The sequence below is a fragment of the Entelurus aequoreus genome, linkage group LG13, assembly GCF_033978785.1.
Source record: "Entelurus aequoreus isolate RoL-2023_Sb linkage group LG13, RoL_Eaeq_v1.1, whole genome shotgun sequence".
Classification (NCBI taxonomy): domain Eukaryota; kingdom Metazoa; phylum Chordata; class Actinopteri; order Syngnathiformes; family Syngnathidae; genus Entelurus; species Entelurus aequoreus.
In genome coordinates this window covers 28,021,093-28,043,133 of record NC_084743.1, presented here as the reverse complement: position 1 = coordinate 28,043,133, position 22,041 = coordinate 28,021,093, and the positions used below count along the sequence as shown (strand labels likewise).

Here is a 22,041-nt window from a genome sequence, read left to right as displayed (position 1 = left end):
GCTCATCTAAGATGAACTGATGCAAAGTGGAAAAGTGTTCTGTGGTCTGACGAGTCCACATTTAAAATTGTTTTTGGAAACCGTGGACGTCGTGTCCTCCGGACCAAAGAGGAAAATAACCATCTGGATTGTTCTAGGCACAAAGTTCAAAAGCCAGCATCTGTGATGGTGTGTGAGTGTATTAATGCCCAAGACATGGGTAACTTACACATCTGTGAAGGCACCATTGATGCTGAAAGGTACATACAGGTTTTGGAGCAACATATGTTGCCATCCAAGCAACCTTATCATGGAAGCCCCTGCTTATTTCAGCAAGACAATGCCAAGCCACGTGTTACAACAGCGTGGCTTCATAGTAAAAGAGTGCAGGTACTAGACTGGCCTGCCTGTAGTCCAGACCTGTCTCCATTTGAAAATGTGTGGCGCATTATGAAGTCTAAAATACCACAACAAAGACCCCGAACTGTTGAACAACTTCAGCTGTACGTCAAGCAAGAACGGGAAAGATCTCCACCAGAAAAACTTAAAAAATTGGCCTCCTCAGTTCCCAAACATTTACTGAGTGTTGTTAAAAGGAAAGGCCATGTAACACAGTGGTAAAAATGCCCCTGTGCCAACTTGTTTGCAATGTGTTGCTGCCATTAAATTCTAAGTTAATGATTATTTGCAAAAAAAAATATGTTTCTCAGTTTGAACATTAAATATCTCAATTGAATATACGTTGAAAATGATTTGCAAATCATTGTATTCTGTTTTTATTTACGAATTACACAACGTGCCAACCTCACTGGTTTTGGGTTTAGTGTATGTATGTATATATGTATATGTACTTATACACATATGTGTGTTTCATATATCTCTAGCCGAGGTTGCTGTGGTTTATCTGTTAAACAGTGCTCAATGCCGGAGTCGAGCAGAATATTCCTTAGGTCAGGAAAAACCTAAGGAATTATATATATATATATATATATATATATATATATATATATATATATATATATATATATATATATATATATATATATATATATATATATATATATATATATATATGCACACACACATGTGGGCATTATATTGTTTTAACTGGCATTAAAAATACCATTAAAAAGCCTTACATTAGATGTGCTAAAACCTGTAGAAACCCTGGGTGAGTCGGGGCCATCCCAGCTGACTTTAAGTACACATTGGACCAGTTGCCCCCCAATCATAGGGCACATGTAGCCATGGTGGCGCATGCCGGCTGATGGCGTGACCTCAGAATGTAGAGACAGAAGGCGGTGTGCAGGTCAAAAATTGTAATTCATTTTTAGAGGGCAAAAGGCTGTTGCAAGTCATGTCGCGGCAGACGATAATGTAGCACTGGCAAGGAGCAACATCAATCCATCCATTCATTTTATATTGCTTGTTCCTGTCGGGGTCGCGGGGGTGCTGTAGTCTATCCCAGCTGCATTCGGGCGGTAGGCGGGGTACACCCTGAACAAGTTGCCACCTCATTGCAGGGTCAACACTGATAGACATACAACATTCACATTCACATTCACACACTGGGGCCAATTTAGTGTTGCCAATCAACCTATCCCCAGCTGCATGTCTTTGGAGGTGGGAGGAAGCCGCAGTACCCGGAGGGAACCCACGCAGCAACAGTTGAACCTAAATAGAATTGATTAGACAAAGAAAACAGGAGTGCTGGCAGAAAACTAAACAGAAAGTGAAGATGCAGCAAAACAAAGAGTCCAACAGGAATTAGAATGATAATAAAGACAGGAAATGATGCAGAACACAGGGAAACAGCTAACAAGGTACAAACTGTCATGTCCTGACACGTGTGTACGAACAATCATTCTCACTCACATTCACAACTATAGACAATTTAGAATCTTCAGTTACCTAACATGCATAGTTTTGGGATATGGGATGGAGCCGGAGATCCTGTAAAACATGAACAACTCCCCACAGAGATGTTTCGATCGAGATGTTATCCAAGACATTCTAACCATCCTAAACTATTTTCAAAACCTTGTAATTATATTTGATAATTAGGGATGTCCGATAATGGCTTTTTGCCGATATCCGATATTCCGATATTGTCCAACTCTTTAATTACCGATACCGATATCAACCGATACCGATATCAACCGATATATATATAGGCAGTCGTGGAATTAACACATTATTATGCCTAATTTGGACAACCAGGTATGGTGAAGATAAGGTACTTTTTAAAAAAAATTGTAAAATAAGATAAATAAATTAAAAACATTTTCTTGAATAAAAAAGAAAGTACAACAATATAAAAACAGTTACATAGAAACTAGTAATGAATGAAAATTAGTCAAATTAACTGTTAAAGGTTAGTACTATTAGTGGACCAGCAGCACGCACAATCATGTGTGCTTACGGACTGTATCCCTTGCAGACTGTATTGATATATATTGATATATAATGTAGGAACCACAATATTAATAACAGAAAGAAACAACCCTTTTGTGTGAATGAGTGTAAATGGGGGAGGGAGGTTTTTTGGGTTGGTGCACTAATTGTAAGCGTATCTTGTGTTTTTTATGTTGATTTAATTAAAAAAAACAAAAAAAACGATACCGATAATAAAAAAACTGATACCGATTATTTCCGATATTACATTTTAACGCATATATCGGCCGATAATATCGGCAGGCCGATATTATCGGACATCTCTATTGATAATTGATTGTTTTATTCTGACCCATTAACATCCCAAAGACCAATGGTTGCCATGCTCTGGTGTCAGTTGTTATAATCAGAAACCTCCGTCTGTTTGAATTGCTTCCTATCCATTTAATTCCATACAAGCACTGTGTGTTGCACGACCAAACTCATAACTCCAAACAATCATATCTTATATCAACTCTCCCATTGAAATTAATTAAAATTAGTTGAATCCATGCTTGGCCCTCCCAAAACGACACAATATGAATGTGCCTTTAAGAAAGACAAACTTTTAAATGAAAAAAAATATTTGAAAAATATTACAATAGTAGTACAAAAAACTACAGTGCTGTAGTTTTATGAAGTTATGTAATACAGTAATAATAATGTTGTTACGGTACAGAGGGAAGAAGACGCCACAAAATGCAGGGACGTAGTATTAGCTCTATTATTTTATATTTACAATAGTATGAAGTGTGAAACTAATCCAAAATGTGCATGTGTGTGACTATATGTAGCGATTATCTGATGAGTGTTACCAGGAGTGTTGAGCGAGAGGCGGAAGTCCAAGGGGGCAAGGCAAGCTCGGAGATCCAGAGACAGGCAGGAGGTCTGGGGCAAGAGTGAGGCGTCAAAAGTCTGTGTCCAGGCGGGAAGTCGCGATCCAAAGAGGCAGCCAGGGGAAACAGAGGGGATACAGGGAGACGAGACACACATCTCGTCGTCAGGGAACGGAGGAATGCCGCTGGGACGACACAGGAACACAAGACAAATGAAACACGGAGGAGGAGAAAACACAGAGAGAGAGAGAGCAGAGAGCTTGACACGAGTTGGCTTACTGTACGGAACAGGAAACTATGTTCTGGCCCGGAACGCAGGTTTGCAGTGGCTTAAGAAGCCCAGGGAGCTCATCAGCGACAGGTGATGAGCTGGCTGCAGCAGGAGTGGCGCGCGCTGGTGCGTGCTTAGAGGTGCGCTCAGCGCAGCACACAGATCAATACGCATTGGAATGTGCCCGGGTTGTAACAAATGTAAAGCATTTACCTCTTCCAGCAGACTGAAAAGGACTGATTGCTGTCTTCCGGTCTCATTAGACCCAACATATACAATGAGCCAAGTTACCAAAGAGGGACGGCTGAAATAGCAAGTAATGGTGTTGAAAAGCGTATATTCCTAGTTATGCTATCTCCCACAATCAGTGTTGTAGTAGAAAAGAGTGGACGCATATCAGGCAATGTGTTGGGAGTATTGCTAGGCAATGACATTGCTGGTTCGTGGAGCAGCAGTGCATTGGAGACCCCAAGTCACCAGACTCTGCTAAGGTATTTTGATCTCTAGCTAATGCTAGCAGGTAAGTTTGGATGTTTTGGGGCGGATCTTACGGTGTTCACTGTGACATTAGCTGTGCCATCTAGCGGCTTGGAGGCTCCTAACTTAAATCATGCTCGCAATTTAAAGCATGACAAAAAGCCAAGAGTCGCCTCATATCGCACTATACTTGTAGATTAATGTACTCACTTTGTTTTTGTTCAGCTAGCATGTGTTATGCATATTAGCCCTATACTGGCTCAGCTGGAAAAATTCCAATTGGCCCACAAACCGCATTAAATAATTGATCCCCTGATCTGGATATGTAGAAATTTCACAGTTTGGTATTTAAGTTGATTTGTTGTTGTTTAAGTGATGTGTGTCATGTGTCCCAGTTGTCCATGGTGTGATTCGTCACATCATGTTATCAATAACAGCAGCTAGTGAGTCCCACCTCATGAATCTAAAACAAATATTCACTGCTGCTTGGGTCCGTCAAACTGTGAGATGTTTTACCTAGTGGTTGATGTGTTTTCCAATTGACCGAGTGTCTCTCTCATTCAAGCTCGCACACTATCTGCCCACAGTGGGCACCTCTATTGCTGCAAGATGCCTAAACCAGCACTTTGATATTTCTAGTTATATATTATATATTTCTAATTTATAGCTAAAATGAATGGTACGAGCGTCAGGTTCAAGCCTGCATAATTTACAGACACAGATCCCAGCAGGCGCAAGACATTAAAACAAAGTTAAGAACTTGTCGAATTAGGTACTGACGTTGAGCAACTCAAACCTAACTTTGAAACAACATGCTTTTTGACGACATGTAATCAATGTTGGGTTCTGACGTTGATTTGACCATTGAATTTTGGTCATTTTCCAACCAATATTTTACAACACAAATACAACGTTGAAACAACATGCTTTTGACGTTGTTGTGTACGGGAGGAGTAGACGGCACAGACAACAAGGGGCATAGTATTTAGTACTATAATTTATTATATATATATATATATATATGTTTTATATATATAATAACAAACAATAAATATGAATAGACTAAGGAAATGGAATGTGACAAAAATCCAAGAGTGTGTGTGTGTGCGACCATGTGTATGAATTAATTGTTGAGTGTTACCGTAAATGTTGAGCAAGAGGCAAGTCCAAAAGGGGCAGAGCAAGCTCATAGATCCGTGAATCAAGCAGGAAGTTGGGGGCTATAGCGGCGCGTAGGAGGTCCGTGTCCAAGCGAGAGGTCAAGATCCAAGAGGCAGTCCGGGAAGCAGATGAACAAGGAATGACGAGACACACAGCTCGTCAACGCGGGAACGTAGGTCTACAGTAGGATCGACAAGGAGGACACGAGACAATCAATATAACGGGGAAGAAAATACAGAGAGCAAAGAGTGAGCATAGAGCATGGCGTGGCTGACTGTACGCGAACAGAAGATTACGTTCTGGCCCTGAACGCAGGTCTGCGCTGGCTTAAGAATCCCAGGAAGCTCATCAATCACAGGTGCGCGGAGTGCAGATTGGTTGCAGATGCTTGCTGCCACCGGAGTGACGCGTGGATGAGATGAGCGGCCGTGGGCGCGTCCCGAGCTGTGCTCCGCGGGGCTCATAGATGAATGCGCATTGGCATGCGCTCGAGCCGTGACAGACGTTTATTCAGTGTCAGATTGTGATGTTGATTTGACCATTGGAATTTGGTAATTTCCCAACCGACAACGTTGATCCAACGTTAGACACTAACATAGTCTCAATTTACAAATACAACTATTTTGCAACGTTGTTTCAAAGTCCATTTTAAAGGACATGCATTTATAATCAATGTTGTATTATTGTCTTGTACCTGCTGGGACATTGAATGATACAACACAAAATCAATAGGTTAAACATAACTGACCTGTAAATTGCACCCAGCTTGCTTTTTACGTCCATCAAGTCAGCTATAACGAAGGACAAGGTTCCAGAGCAAAAGTATATAGACATATACAAGTACCCCATTTACTTACCGTTGTCTTACAATCTTTAATCGATGCAATATTGGCCTCTTTCTCCCCAAAAATACAGTTACGTGCAGCATCTTAGCATTAAAGCAATGATTTATTGTCACATTGTATACTGTGAGTTGCTCGTAGCTGAGTGAGCAACACGTAATTAGTGTCTGTGTTTTAGCTTATTAGCCCTGCAAAATCAGAAGACACGGGGCCAATCCAATTGATCTTTTAAGAAACAAAGATCAACTGAAACCATATTGAAAGACATGATATGGTGTTTAAACCGTTTAACTACAAATTGTTCACCACACAGACGGAATCTTTTGTTTGAGGGCTCAATTTTCTGCTTGCATACAGCATGCTTTATGACTGTAATCTACCTGTCTTTTGGGATCTTTGAGAATGCAGCAACATGATCTCCCCTCTCCATCTCATCCTGGCGCACACTTCGGTTTGAACGGCACATAAACTAACTCAAACGCGGTTTTTCCTGCCATTAAGGTTGTTTTGTACATTGTTTTGATTTTATGTGGTGTTATGCAGGATGCATGGCATCATCTCCCGAAACTTTATTTACACACACGTAAACATTGTATTTGTTTACATTTTTAAAAAAAAAGGGTACTAAAAAAGTTATTTGCTAAAAGTTTGTGTGTACTAAAACACGTGCAAACCTGATAGCACACGCAAAACTGATCTACTAAAAATGTGCGAAGCGGATTGTGTTTGTTAAGTGAGCAAAATAAGGCATATAATCCATTTTGCGTCTCTGTCTTCATTAATATGCAAAATATATGCTGATCATCAAAACACCCACCAAACCGGGAGGAGTAGCTGCAAATATAAATATTTAGCATGAGCAATGTGAATTTATCAACACTCATCACTGTTTTGCGAGCACTATTTTGCGTTTTATTTAGCATGTGCAAACTGACACTGTTCTACACACGGCTGCAGGGCCATTGCTCGTGCTCCACAGACAAATGACGGACGGACGAGAATCCTCCGTCTTACATGTGTGTGTCAACATTTTGGATGGTCAGAAATAAAAATCATTAGACATATTGTATATTCAGCAACATCACTTTATAGCTGCTAGAGCAGAGTTTTTTAACCACTGTGTGTCGTGAGATACAGTCTGGTGTGCCATGGGAGATTATGTAATTTCAACTAATTGGGCTAAAAAATGTTTTTGCACACCAGTAATTATAATCCGCAAATAATGTGCCGTAGTTGAGTGTCGATGCTGTCTGGAGCTTGGCAGAATAACCGTGTAATACTCTTCCATTTCAGTAGGTGGCAGCAGGTAGCTAATTGCTTTGTAGATGTCGGGAACATGGTTTGTCGTGATCCCAATATGCAGACGACAGCGGGAGGCAGTGTGCAGGTAAAAGGTATCTAACGCTTAAACCAAAATAAACAGAAAGCGAGTGCCGCTAAGAAAAGTAATTGAAGCTTTGGGATGGCTATGCAGAACAAAACTAAAACTGAACTGGCTGCAAAGTAAACAAAAACAGAATGCTGGACGACAGCAAAGACTTACAGCGCGTGGAGCAGACGGCGTCCACAAAGTACATCCGTACATGACAATCAACAAAGTCCCCAAAAAGAAGGATAGCATCTGCACAATTGAAATAGTCTTGATTGTGAAAACAAAGCAGGTGCGGGGAATAGCGTTCAAGGAAGACATGAAACTGCTATAGGAAAATACCAACAAAACAGGAAAAGCCACCAAAATAGGAGCGCAAGACAAGAACTAAAACACGACACACAGGAAAACAGCAAACAACTCAAAATAAGTCACGGCGTGATGTGACAGGTTGTGACAGTACACTTACTTTGAGACAAGAGCTATAGTGATGGATGGTTGGTTATGGTTTAAAGTCATATCCAACAATTGCGAGAACGACTTTTTAATCGTCAATATCGGCTGCTAAGTTTAATTTTTGAATGGTTTCTGCTAGTTGGGTGCCTCTGGATTTTTTCCAATGAAAACAATATGCCTTGGGTCAGAAAAGGTTAAAAAACACTGTGCTAGAGGATTTAAGAGGCAGATTAAAACAAATTCAATTGATGCGTTTTGGTGTATTATTATTATTTTTTTAATGACGTTTGTTTTTTTCCGCAAATAATATATAATGTTGAAATATTTGATATATGAAAAACTAATTATTTAAGTTTGCATTTTTGTTTTGCTTCTCAAGCGGAGTAAGTGCAGTCTTTCAACAATGAGCGCACATTCGGCGGTAAAAATAAACAATAATAAGTGGTTGCAATGTAAATGCAATGCATGGCTGCTTTAAAATGTTTGAAAACATAGCAAAATTCACAGGTGAAGCATGATAATATGATTGCGCAGTAAATGAGAGTGTATGTGTGGTGATGTTCCGCATAGTACTTGCAAAATCCTCATTTACAATTGCACACGCAGTGTTAATACGTTGCACGCACCACGCCCACTAATGGTACGCACTATTTAAAAAAATGCACACGCTGTTTAGCTATTAGGAAATCAGGCCCTTAATGTTCAGCAATGTTATTTTCTAAATTGACTGTTTTATTATACAATCAATCAATCTAAACATGGGCAAAGCATCGCAAAATAAACGTGTGCACATTAGTAAACATTGCCCTCAAAACTAAATCATGAATGGGGTGTACTGTCCTGGAAGTGTTTGCATTGCCAGCTCTAGGCTTTTTGTGGCCTTTAACTAAATGTTTTGTGGCCCCTTTCAGTCTTTTTTATCATGTTTGGGGTTTGATTGTATAAATTGCTAATCCAATCGAAATTTCCACAGATCCAAATGTCCCTCTGTATTGAAAGTATAAACAGTGCATATTTAAATGGACTTGACCATGGTCAGCGCCTGACTGTTCATGTTGGACCCACCGAGAAGTTGTGGCCCTAAACTACCACATAGAGTGTTTATGTCAAGAGCCTGAGGGTACGATAGAAGCTGAAGGCAGATGTACAATGTTTAGTTTTACTTTTCACAGCATTTTCAGTAGTTGTGCTAACATCAGCTGACCTTAATGGTCTGTAAAGCTTGTTGTTGGTCAAAAACCCAAATAAAATCTACATTTCATTGGTTCATGAATATCAATTCATTTTAAAAGTTCAGGCAAAAAAGTATACTTTGCCGCTGACTTCTCGATCCCTTTTAAACATGTGATTGTCAACATTTGGGTCTGCGAATGGCCTTCACATGGAGTTTAGATGCTTTGAAAAATGGTGCAGTTTGGCAGAGAAGTCCACCGTTATATTGTACACATTGTATCTGGTCTTTGAAGACGTTCAGGCGACCGTCAAGGACAAAATGCATAGCAAGTCATTATGTGTGGGGAAATTACAGTGAACATAATGTAAGATATGTTTGGCAGGTATGCATATTCTTCCATATACAAACAGTTCCTGTATACAAGTTCAGTTTTTCCAGTGAATTAGTGGAGCAGGTATGTCGATTTCTATGTAGCTGTAGAGGTTTACAGAAACAACATGGACTGGTTAAGGCTGCTACAATAGCATGTTTGCAAGGTTACGTTTATAAAGGTGGCTACAAGTAAATACACAATCCCAAACACAGCAGTCTGCTAAAGACTGCTGTATGTCTGCTTGAACATCCATTCATATTGTGTTTTTGTGGTGTACAATCCCTGGTTTTCTCCAGAACTGGCAGATATCACATGATATATGGCAGGCATGGAATAAGGCAAGACAAAGTAACTATGCCACTGATTGGACATATTTTAGACAGCTTCGAAATCAATGCACTTCGCTTATCAAAAAGGCCAAATAAGAATATTTTTTGTTGGTCACCACTGAGAATCTCAACAACACCCAGAAATGTTGGAAAGTGATCAAATCTCTGTCTGTGACTAAAAACACAGCAACTTTCCCCACATTTGTACTTCAAGAATCAGTGCCAGTGTATGATCGAACTGAAGTCTTGAATTGTTTTAACCAGCATTTTTGTATCATCCGGTTCTCTATTTGACTCAAAAGGGACGACTTTAGGGAATCCTTGTGCAGACTCTCCCATGTTTTTTGGAGATCCTTTTAATTGTGCTCCTTTTACTTGTCTTGAAGTGCATAAAGCCCTAAAAACACTAGACCACAGAAAGTCCCCCGGACCTGACTCAATTGAGCCTTATTTTTTTACGATGGCAGCTGATTTTATAGCAGAGCCACTTTCAATCATTTTAATCCGTCAGTTAAAAACAAGGACATTCCATCAGTTTGGAAATATGTTGGTGATTCAGCAGTTCTTTGTAATTAAAGGCCAATATCAAATGTATGTGTTTTATCAAAGACTCTGGAATCTCTTGCTTGTGATCAGCTGAAAGAGTTCCTCTCTTCAAATACAATTATTTGTATATATCAATCAGGTTTCAGGAAACAGCTCAGCATCATCACTGCTACAATTAAGGTGGTAAATGACATAATTGTAGTGCTTGATAAAAAAAAGTACTGTCCCTCACTTTTTATTGATCTCTACAAGTCTTTGACACAGTAGACCACGCTATTTTAAAACTGGCTTTTTCTCATTGGTCTGTCAGGACATACGGTCGCTTGGTTTTCAAATTATTTAGAAAAGACCCACTGTATTAAAGGCCTACTGAAACCCACTACTACCGACCACACAGTCTGATAATTTAAATATAAATGATGAAATCTTAACATTGCAACACATGCCAATACGGCTGGGTTAACTTATAAAGTGCAATTTTAAATTTCCCGCTAAACTTCCGGTTGAAAACGTCTATGTATGATGACGTATGCGTGTGACGTCAATCGTTGAACCGGAAGTATTGGTACACCATTGAATACAATACAAAAAGCTCTGTTTTCATCTCAAAATTCCACAGTATTCTGGACATCTGTGTTGGTGAATATTTTGCAATACTGTAAAGAAGAAAGTTGTAGGTGGGATCGGTGTATTAGCGGCGGACTACAGCAACACAACTAGGAGGACTTTGAGATGGATAGCAGACCCGCTAGCCGCCGACCTCACCTTGACTTCCTCCGTCTCCGGGCCGCCGACCGCATCTATGATCGTCGCTCCGTCGATCGCTGGAACACAGGTGAGTACTGGTGTTGATGAGCAGATGAGGGCTGGCGTAGGTGGAGCGCTAATGTTTTTAGCATAGCTCTGTGAGGTCCCGTTGCTAAGTTAGCTTCAATGGCGTCATTAGCAACAGCATTGTTAAGCTTCGACAGCCTGGAAAGCATTAACCGTGTAGTTACTTGTCCATGGTTTAATAGTATTGTTGATTTTCTGTCTATCCTTCCAGTCAGGGGTTTATTTATTTTGTTTCTAACTGCATTTAAGCCCGATGTGCTATCACGTTAGCTCCGTAGCTAAAGAGCTTTGCTGATGTATTGTCGTGGAGATAAAAGTCACTGTGAATGTCCATTTCGCGTTCTCAACTTTCATTTTCAAGAGAATATAGTATCCGAGGTGGTTTAAAATACAAATCCGTGATCCACAATAGAAAAAGGAGAAAGTGTGGAATCCAATGAACCCTTGTACCTAAGTTACGGTCAGAGCGAAAAAAGATATGTCCTGCACTACAATCTAGTCCTTCACTCTCACGTTCCTCATCCACGAATCTTTCATCCTCGCTCAAATTAATGGGGTAATCGTCGCTTTCTCGGTCCGAATCGCTCTCGCTGCATTGTAAACAATGGGGAAATGTGAGGAGCCCTTCAACCTGTGACGTCACGCTACTTCCGGTACAGGCAAGGCTTTTTTTATCAGCGACCAAAAGTTGCGAACTTTATCGTTGATGTTCTCTACTAAATCCTTTCAGCAAAAATATGGCAATGTCGCGTAATGATCAAGTATGACACATAGAATGGATCTGCTATCCCCGTTTAAATAAAAACAAATCATTTCAGTAGGCCTTTAAATATGAGGGAATTTGTTCATAATTTGTCACTGTTCATAAAGGGGTGCCTCAGTGATCTGTATTGGGGCCCCTCTTAATTATCTTATAAATCAATGATCTCAAACATTTCTCTGATGCTAATATGCATTTTTATGCTGACAATACAATTATGTATTGCTCTGAATCATCTGTTGAACAGGCTGTTAATTCCCTGCAGAAAGTTTTTGTCGCTGTGCAGAATTCCCTTATTGACTTAAAACCGTTTCTCAATGCTGACAAGACAAAACGTATGCTGTTTTCCAAGCATAGGAAGGTGCCTCAAACTCCCCCGGTAGTGTCCACTCTTGAAGGGAATGTCATAGAAGTGGTGCATGAATATAAATACCTTTGTGTTTTAATTGATGACTCTCTCACTTTTAAACTTTTTATTGATCACCTGATGAAGAAACTAAAACTTGAATTGTGTTTTTTCTTCCGTAATAAGAGACATTTTTCTTTTGGTGTAAAAAAGCGCCTTGTCTCTGCCACATTTTTATCTGAGCTTTTTTATATGAATGCTACTCATTCTTGTCTTCAGATGGTGGACTGCTGACCATGCTTCTTTGAGGTTCATCACCATGACATACCACTGTGACTTGTACTCTCGGGTGGGATGGTCTTCTCTGTCCACAAGGAGATAGTGTCATTGGTACATCTTTATTTACAAGGCTCAGCGGTAGGAAATAGATGGGTCTTCTGGGACTTTTGCCCGAATATATTTGGGCATTGATTTCACAGAGAAGTACGAACTCTTATGCGCTGAGATCCAACGATCAGCTGTTGCTCTCTGTCCCTTTTGCTTGCATTGAACTAGGGAAAAAACGCTTTTGTCTAAGCAGCTCCTTGTGGTGGAACATGCTACAAAGAGACATGAAGCTGACTGAATGTTTATCCTTAAATGCTTTTAAATCTAAACTGGTAGCATTTAAATGAGCTTCAGTTATCTGTAACTGTTTTACTTGATGTCCAAACATAATTTTTTTGGGGAAAATTATCATGAACTTAAAATTTAATGGCAGCAACATATTGCAAAAAAGTTGGCACAGGGGCGTTTTACCACTGTGTTACATGGCCTTTCTTTTTAACAACACTCAGTTAACGTTTGGGAACTGATGTACATCTTAAGTAATTCAACAGTCCAGGGTCTACGTTGTCGTATTTTAGGCTTCATAATGCGCCACACATTTTCAATGGGAGACAGGTGTGGACTACGGGCAGGCCAGTCTAGTACCTGCACTCTTTTACTATGAAGCCACGCTGTTGTAACACATGGCTTGGCATTGTCTTGCTGAAATAAGCAGGGGCGTCCATGATAACGCTGCTTGGATGGCAACATATGTTGCTCCAAAACCTGTATGTACCTTTCAGCATGAATGGTGCTTTCACAGATGTATAAGTTACCCATGTCTTGGGCACTAATATACCCCCATACCATCACAGATGCTGGCTTTTGAACTTTGCGCCTATAACAATCCAGATCGTTCTTTTTCTCTTTGTTCTGGAGGACACGACGTCCACAGTTTCCAAAAACAATTTGAAATGTGGACTCGTCAGACCACAGAACACTTTTACACTTTGTATCAGTCCATCTTAGATGAGCTCGGGCCCAGCGAAGATGGCGGCATTTATGGGTGTTAAAGTTAAAGTTAAAGTACCAATGATTGTCACACACATAGTTGTTGATAAATCGCTTTCGCTTTGCATTGTAAAGTTTTAACTTGCACTTACAGATGTAGCAACAAACTGTAGTTACTGACAGTAGTTTTCTAAAGTGTTACTGAGCCCGTGTAATGATATCCTTTACACACTGATGTCGCTTTTTGATGCATCACCGCCTGAGGGATCCAAGGTCACGGCCAATGTTACGTGCAGTGATTTCTCCAGATTCTCTGAACCTTTTGATGATATTACAGACTTTATATGGTGAAATCCCTAAATTCCTTGCAATAGCTCGTTGAGAAATGTTGTTCTTAAAATCTTCGACAATTTGCTCACACATTTGTTCACAAAGCGGTGACCCTCGCCCCATCCTTTGTTTGTGAATGACTGAGCATTTCACGAAGCTGCTTTTATACCCAATCATGGCACCCACCTGTTCCCAATTAGCCTGTCCACCTGTAGGATGTTCCAAATAAGTGTTTGATGAGCATTCCTCAAGTCTTTTTTTCCACTAGTGACAGCTTTTTTTTTAAATGTTGCAGGCATCAAATTCAAAATGAGCTAATATTTGCAAAAAATAAAAATGTTTCCCAGTTCGAATGTTAAGTATCTTGTCTTTGCAGTCTATTCAATTGAATATAGGTTGACAAGGATTTTCAAATCATTGTATTTCCGTTTACAAGGTGCCAACTTCACTGGTTTTGGGGTTTGTAATTGTTTGTGTAGCTCTGCTGCCTCTTTGCCAGGACTCCCTTGAAAAATAGGTTTTTAATCTTAGTGGGATTTTTTCCTGGTTAAATAAAGGTTAAATAAAAAATGTAAACAAATTATCTCCATGAATAGAGCATATACAACATCTTTAGCATTATATTATTGAAACATTGTTGCCTTTTTTGCAGGATGATGTTCTTCACTGACTATGGGAACGTGGCCAAGGTGGAGCGCTGCAACATGGATGGCACAAACCGGACACGGCTGGTGGATTATAACATTGAGCAGCCCACAGCTGTGGCATTGGATGTGGTCAAAAAGATGGTGTACTGGGCAGATGCCTACCTGGATTACATTGATGTTGTGGATTACCAAGGCAAAAACCGACACACCATTACCCAGGTAAGCCGAGTGCGTGACTGCATTTTTGCATTTTTAAATGGCCCATTTTATTTTAAGACATTTGGTTCTTCTTACGCGCATGAGTCATCCTAATTTTGACATAGGTCAGTTCACTATGGCGAGGTGCATGAATAAGAGACACCAGGGGGCAAATCTTTCAAAATAACTCTTCAGCAGTCCGACCGTTCATTAAAATACTACTTTAGGCAAGGTAGGCTACACATTCATGCGAGATGTGTATTTCATCCACAGGATGATGTTTTTGCATATGATAATACTGCTAGCGGCCCACATAGACAGGCTTGAAATGCCAATGAGCTTGAATTTTACAAGATAGACTGAGCAAAATTCCCACATAAAAGGAAGTAAATGCTCTCAGAGCTGAGATAGGTGGGCGGGTGGTGTGGCTCGGATTGTAGAGCGGCCATGCAGAAACTTGAGGGTTCCTGGTACGAACCCAGATTCTGCCATCGTAGTCACTGCTATTGTGTCCTTTGCTATGGCACTTCACACACATTTCTCCCAGTGCCACTAACACTGGCGTGTGAATGTTAATGAATGTTTGGTAGGTGCAAATTGGCAGCCATGTTTCCGTCAGTCTATCCCAGGCTACAAATGAAGCTTCCCACCGTCATGTGTGAATGCAGAGGGAATGACTGAATGGTTCTTAGTTCTCACTGTTAAAGATAACATGATTATTATAATTATTTATATTAGTAAAACTTTATTTATATATGCTTTCCTTATTCAGTAGTACCTCAACTTTGCAGCTGGGGAACTTACAGTACAGGGTGAAAGAAACATAATATCTTGATTCTTTCTGATGTCTTGCGTGTATCGAGGAATTAACAGTGAATAATCTTTGAAGTCATTTCTAGGACCAAGCTCATTACTTAAAATCCCAAAGCCAATTGAAATATAAATAATTTATTCCGTTCTTGCCCACCCATTCATTTTTAATAATCTATATTATGCTGTGTTAATAATAACTGGAATGCACATAGTTAGATCCCATTGTACAGTGCTGTTATTGTACAAGCTTCTGATGTTATGGGGGAAGGAGACGACAACGGCAGGAATCAGTTCAAGAGGTTTATTGAAACTGACGATGTACTGGGGTGTGTATGCTACTAAAAGTGTATGGTGCAAGACGATGGGAAGTATTAGCAATGTAATTTTTACCAGAGGGTGTTGTTTGTTTGAAGCACTCAGCTTATGAACAGGGACCGACAGTTAAAATATACATCATCATATAATTAATTTTTTCATATTTTTTCATTTATTTATTTCAGGCAATGACATAACAAAGTACAAAGTTGACAACACATAATAATATGAATTAATATAGTGCAAAAGGTAATGTATAGTATGTAATGCATGATTGTCCAGTTTTGCCTGAAAGGGAGTGGGAAGAAGATAATTTATTTAATCCCACCCTCAGTTCTCCATTCAGTGATTATTCACATGAGTTTCACTGTTACTTTGTTCAAGGATTATAATACAGATGTTGTATCATAGTGCCATTACCACAGGTAACAATAATTATTACACTGTAACAATAATTTGTATCAACAATGTAGGAATAATGAATACACCAACAATGGTAATAGACAAAATGCCAACAATGGTAATAGACAACATAGCAATAATGGTAATACACATATAATACACAGAATACAGTACAATACAATACATTTCAAAATCTACCGACCAAATAACCATTTACAATTTCATTTATAAATAAAAAAGGATTATTTAAATCCACAAAATCAGTCTCAAATTTGATTGAAAGGTTGCATCTTGAAGATCTGCGATAATCTCAGCATACATACAGTGGTCAAGACCAAAATTATGCAATTTTTTTTATTTATTTAGTATTAGCACTAAGGTTATGTGAATATTAATAGTATTCTAGTCATTTAAAATGAAACGTTAAACATATCAACATATATCTCCCAAATTGTCCCTATGGCAAGGTCAAATATGTTTTATGTTTCTTGACCTATACTTAAATCTACCTACTTCTGGTATTGAATTAAAACAGCTTGAATTGCATTTATTATACAGTAAGTACTTATGCAATGGAGCGGTATAGTATAAAGTGTATGTGTGTGTGTGCGTGTGAATTTCAAGGGCTAATACCAATACCTTAGAGATAGGTATAATGGTGGTTTTCTGGTTTATTTATACATTCAGACTCATGTTTCTAGTGCCCCTGATGTCACGTCGCAGCCCCTTGAGTTCAACTCCACTTCTTGTGTGCGAGGCCTATTCTACCATGTCACTTTTCATGGGTGTCAGCCTGTTAAATGTAGCATGGGCACCGATGTATTAGTCCAGCACCGAGCTCCCTAGAGCAGTGGTCCCACCTGTGCCGCGGCCCGGTACTGGTCCGTGGATCGATTGGTACCGGGCCGCGCAATAAATTTAAAAAATATATATTTATTAAATCAACATAAAAAACACAAGATACACTTACAAGTAGTGCACCAACTCAAAAAACCTCCCTCCCCCATTCATTCACACTCATTCGCACAAAAGGGTGTTTCTTTCTGTTATTAATATTTCTGGTTCCTACCTTATATATCAATATAGATCAATACAGTCTGCAGGGATACAGTCCGTAAGCACGCATGATTGTATTTTTTTATGACAAACCCCCTCCCCCCCAGTCCGTGGGACAAATTTTCAAATGTTGACCGGTCCGCAGTTACAAAAAAGGAAAAGGTTGGGGACAACTGCCCTAGAGGTAGCCAGCTTCTCAGTCGAGTATTTTGGCCTGTGCTCCTCTCATTGTCTGCATGCTTTGAGATAACACTCATCAGTTCTCAAGTGTTTAGCTTTAGGGGATACAGGTGAAAAGCTCATTTGATCTTCTTTCCTTTTTTTCAGGTGTCGAATATTTATGCATTAACTGTGTTTGAGAACTACCTCTATGCTACCCGCTCTGACCCTTCCAAAGATATTTTGACTGTGGAGCTGCTGCAAATCCACAGGTTCAACATCACTGCGGAGATCAAGACACTCGCAAGTCTGGGAAAGACACAAACCCTCCGTGTTTACCATAAAGTCACACAAACAACAGGTAAGGCATTTCCCATGTCGTGAGGGGAGTTAAGCTGAAAAATAATATTACTTGCACTATTTTTGTTCGCAGTTAGGACACATGCGTGTGAAATGGATTCATATGGGAAATCGGGTGGATGCTTCCATATTTGTCTGCTCAGTGGCAGCTACAAGTCCAGAACGTGCCATTGCCGTGTTGGCTACAACTTAGGTTCTGATGGACAATCCTGCAAAAGTAAGTATGCCCTGTTTGTATAAAGTACCGCAATACTAATGAATCATATTCAGTACTATACCGCCTAAAAAGTACCGGTCCCCCAACCAACCCCCCCTTTGAATATGACCAATGTATGATCCTGTAACGACTTGGTATCGGATTGATACCCTGATTTGTGGTATCATCCAAAACTAATGTAAAGTATCAAACAACAGAAGAATAGGTGATAATTCCATTTTAACAGAAGTGTAGATAGATCATGTTAAAAGACAAAGTAAGCAGATATTAACAGTAAATAAACAAGTGGATTAATAATCAATTTTCACAGCTTGTCCCTCATAATGTTGACAAAATAATAGAATGATAAATGACACAATATGTCACTGCATAGGTTAGCAGCTAAATTAGGAGCCTTTGTTTGTTTACTTACTACTAAAAGACAAGGTGTCTCGTATGTTCACTATTTTATTTAAGGACAACATTGCAATAAGAAACATATGTTTAATGTACTGTAAGATTTTGTGTTTAAATAAAGCCAATAATGCAATTTTTTGTGGTGCCCTTTTAGGTAGAAAAGTATCGAAAAGTACCGACAAATGTCAAAATACATTTTGGTACCGGTACGGGTACCAACATATTGGTATCGGGACAAAACTAATACACTAATATATAAATACAAAAATAAAAATAAAAAATAAAAAAATAAAATAAAAAACAACATATATATATATATATATATATATATATATATATATATATATATATATATATATATATATATATATATATATATATATATATATATATATATATATACATATATATATATGTATATATATATAATTTAATGAGTTAACTCATATGATCAATCACAAAAAATTATTGCATTACTCATGAACACACTTGTATGCAATTTATTTTGTCCATGCAAGCTCTTTTACCTTATAAAGAAATCACTCCAAAATACAGCCTGAAAGAACTTTTACTTTAGAACAGTTACCAAGTTTTGTGCAAATAAATTAAATGCATTCAAGTAAATAAAAAATAAAAAATTTCTTGGGTGACATTCTGACATTTGTGTACAAATATTGGGGTCTTTTCCTAAAGGGGCTCTATTTTGCAAAACCAACTTTGCATACCTATTGGGACCTGCTTATGTGTGTTTTAGATCTGCAAAAGTCCTGAAATCAAATCGTGAAGGCAATGCAGAGATATTTCTAAAACAATCTTGCTTTTCTTGCTACTTCCTCCAAACGGTCCGTTTGGAAATTTGTTCTAGTGTGACGTCAGCTAGAAAAATAACCCAAACATACTTGCGCGAGTCAGCCTACTGTAAATTGTTTAAATATGGCTATACCACAACATCATCTCCACGATAACGGCACTGACAGGATGGACGTCATTTTAGCTCTATTTATGTATATTACACTATATATATATATATATATATATATATATATATATATATATATATATATATATATATATATATATATATATATATATATATATATATATATACAGTGTATATATATAAACGAGGGAATGGAGTGTGACCAAATCCAAGAGTGTATGGTGTGTGAAATATGTAGGAATTAAATGAGTGTTACTGGGAGTGTTGAGCAAGAGGCGAAAGAGGTGTGAGGCTGGCTCAGAGGTCGGTGAACAGACGTGAGGTCGAGGGGAGGAGAGAGGCGTCGAAGTCCGTGTCCAGGTGGGAGGTCGAGATCCAAGATGCAGCCAGGTAACCAGAGGGTATGCGGGGAGACGAGACACAGCTCGTGACGTGGGAACGAAGGCAGGCTGAAGGGAGGCGACAAGGAGGACACGGGGCAATGAACACGACGGGGGAGAAACACAGAGAGAAAAAGAGTGCACATAGAGCTTGATGTGTCGGCTTACTATACTGAACAGGAAACTACGTTCTGGCCCAGGATAGCAGGTTGTGCTGGCTTAAGAAGGCAGGTCTCATCGTCAGCTTCAGGTGTGTTGATTGCCGGCGATCGATTGCAGCTGCTTGCTGCATTCGGACTGGGATGCGCCTGGCGTGCTCCTAGAGGTGCACCCAGCGCATCGCACACATGAATGCGCACGGATGTGCGCCCGGGCCGTGACAGAAACCCAGTGAAGGACAATGCTCTGTTGTCGTTTGCTTTAACCGGCGTAAATCACTGAAAACACTTTCAGCCTCATTTGGAGTAAAAAGTGCCTTAATTTTAACTTTTATGATTTGTGGCAATGTGGCTTCAACTGTAAGAAAGTAGCTCCGAGTGTGTGCAAAGATTTGTCATGCATCAACCACAAACCTTCATAAAAGATGGATTTTCCGAAAAAACTTTGTTTAATGGCGGAGTCGTTGACTACTATTTATGGCAATGTAGGAGAGAAACCATGTTTTAATGCAGCCAAACATTGGAAAAATGTCTGAAAAACAAAACCTATTCAACATTTTGATCAAAGAACCAGCAATACATGATATGTAGACCAAAAGAAAGTGTTTTAAAAATGGAAAAAAAAAATCATAATATGACCCCTTTAAGCTAATTTCAATTATGCAAGCGAGTAATCACCGGTGAGATGCACCTCAATTATTATTTTTTTTTTTTAAAGCTTGTTACGGATATTTTCATATAGCCTGATTATTTTTGTGTTGGGATGTTTTTAGAACTGTCGTCGACACTGCTAATTGCAAGCACTCCTAATGAACGCCTGAAAAGGACAACATAAGGTCATAATAGAGCAGATGGTGCATTAATCTGCAGCGGAATGACATTGATTAAAAGTATTCGGATGGACTCTGATTCTTTGCAAAATTATTTAAAGCTGTCAGCATACTGCAATTTGGATTGATTGTTTGCTATAATGAGGTTTAAAGTTTGCTTAATTTTTTTTGTTTAACCTGTGTGATCGATTCATGAAAAAACACTTAGTGAGCAATAAAGGCAGTAGATCAAATTTACATTACAGCTAAGGGTGAGGGTATGCTCTATTTTTCTCCTTCCTGTACTTTCCATCCTTCTACACACATTGTGTGTTAAACCGTAGTGCTTTTCTTACCATGGTCACATTGGAGTTTGATATCTGGGTCTCCTCTCTTGCAAGACTTAATTGCCTCCTGGGTAGTTGGTTTCTCCCTCACAAAATGATGAATTGAATTGAGGCATGTGTGGTCCTCACCCACAGCATTGTAGTCTCGTGGGTAGGGACTGGGAGTGAGGAGAGGTCTGCCTCTCTCCCTGGAAGCCCTCCTTCATTCATCCTCTTGCCTCTACAAAGGATCCCAAAGGGTAGGAGTACATAGAGCCTAAGCGGCAGACAGGCCGCCGAGGAGCTGCCTCAGCTTTCTAGGCTTCACTGTTTGTCCTTCTATTGAGACACCACATTGGTTTAGATGAAAGACAGAGTCCACAGCCAAGGTAAGTATTTGCCTTCGTCTATGTGCTCACAGGTTTTCTTCGTGCACTGCCAGACAACTTTTTTTTTTACCACAAGCATGATAGATGATCGCGAATTGTCATTGGCATTGGTCATTGTCTCCATTAAAGAGAATTGATAGTTCTGGCTTTGGCTAACACTTCAGAACAATGTGCTTGCTGAAAGCGCATAATGCGAGGGTCAGCCCTGAAAAATTAAACCCAATTAATTGACAATAACAGTGAAACGGTCTCTCCTTTCTTGCTTCTTAGAGCCCAAAAGTGATCTCTTCATGTTCTACGGCAAAGGGCGTCCCGGGATCATCCGAGGCATGGACATGAACGTCAAGTCGAGCGACGAGCACATGGTGCCGATTGAAGACCTCGTCAATCCTCGAGCTATCGACTACCACGCGTCGTCGGGGCATGTTTATTTTGCTGACACCACCAGTTTTCTCATCGGAAGACAAAACATAGACGGAAGCCACAGGGAAACGATCCTGAACGAAGGTAGGCGTCTTGCAACACCATACTTGCCAACCTTGAGACCTCCGAATTCGGGAGATGGGGGGGGTGTATATATTTTCAAGTATTTTATATATATATATATATATATAAATAATCCGTTCAAGAATGAGTATATCTG

The 22,041-nt window shown here is 39.4% G+C and overlaps 1 protein-coding gene across 1 annotated transcript in view; it reads left to right on the top strand.

Annotated features, from left to right (window-relative positions):
• LOC133663276 (low-density lipoprotein receptor-related protein 1B-like) overlaps positions 1-22,041 on the top strand; it is an 872,326-nt gene that overhangs the window by 400,075 nt on the left and 450,210 nt on the right. Inside the window, 4 exon segments of the mRNA XM_062067630.1 lie at positions 14,486-14,708; positions 17,592-17,784; positions 17,857-18,000; positions 21,669-21,905. Coding sequence (XP_061923614.1) covers positions 14,486-14,708; positions 17,592-17,784; positions 17,857-18,000; positions 21,669-21,905 — 797 coding nt within the window.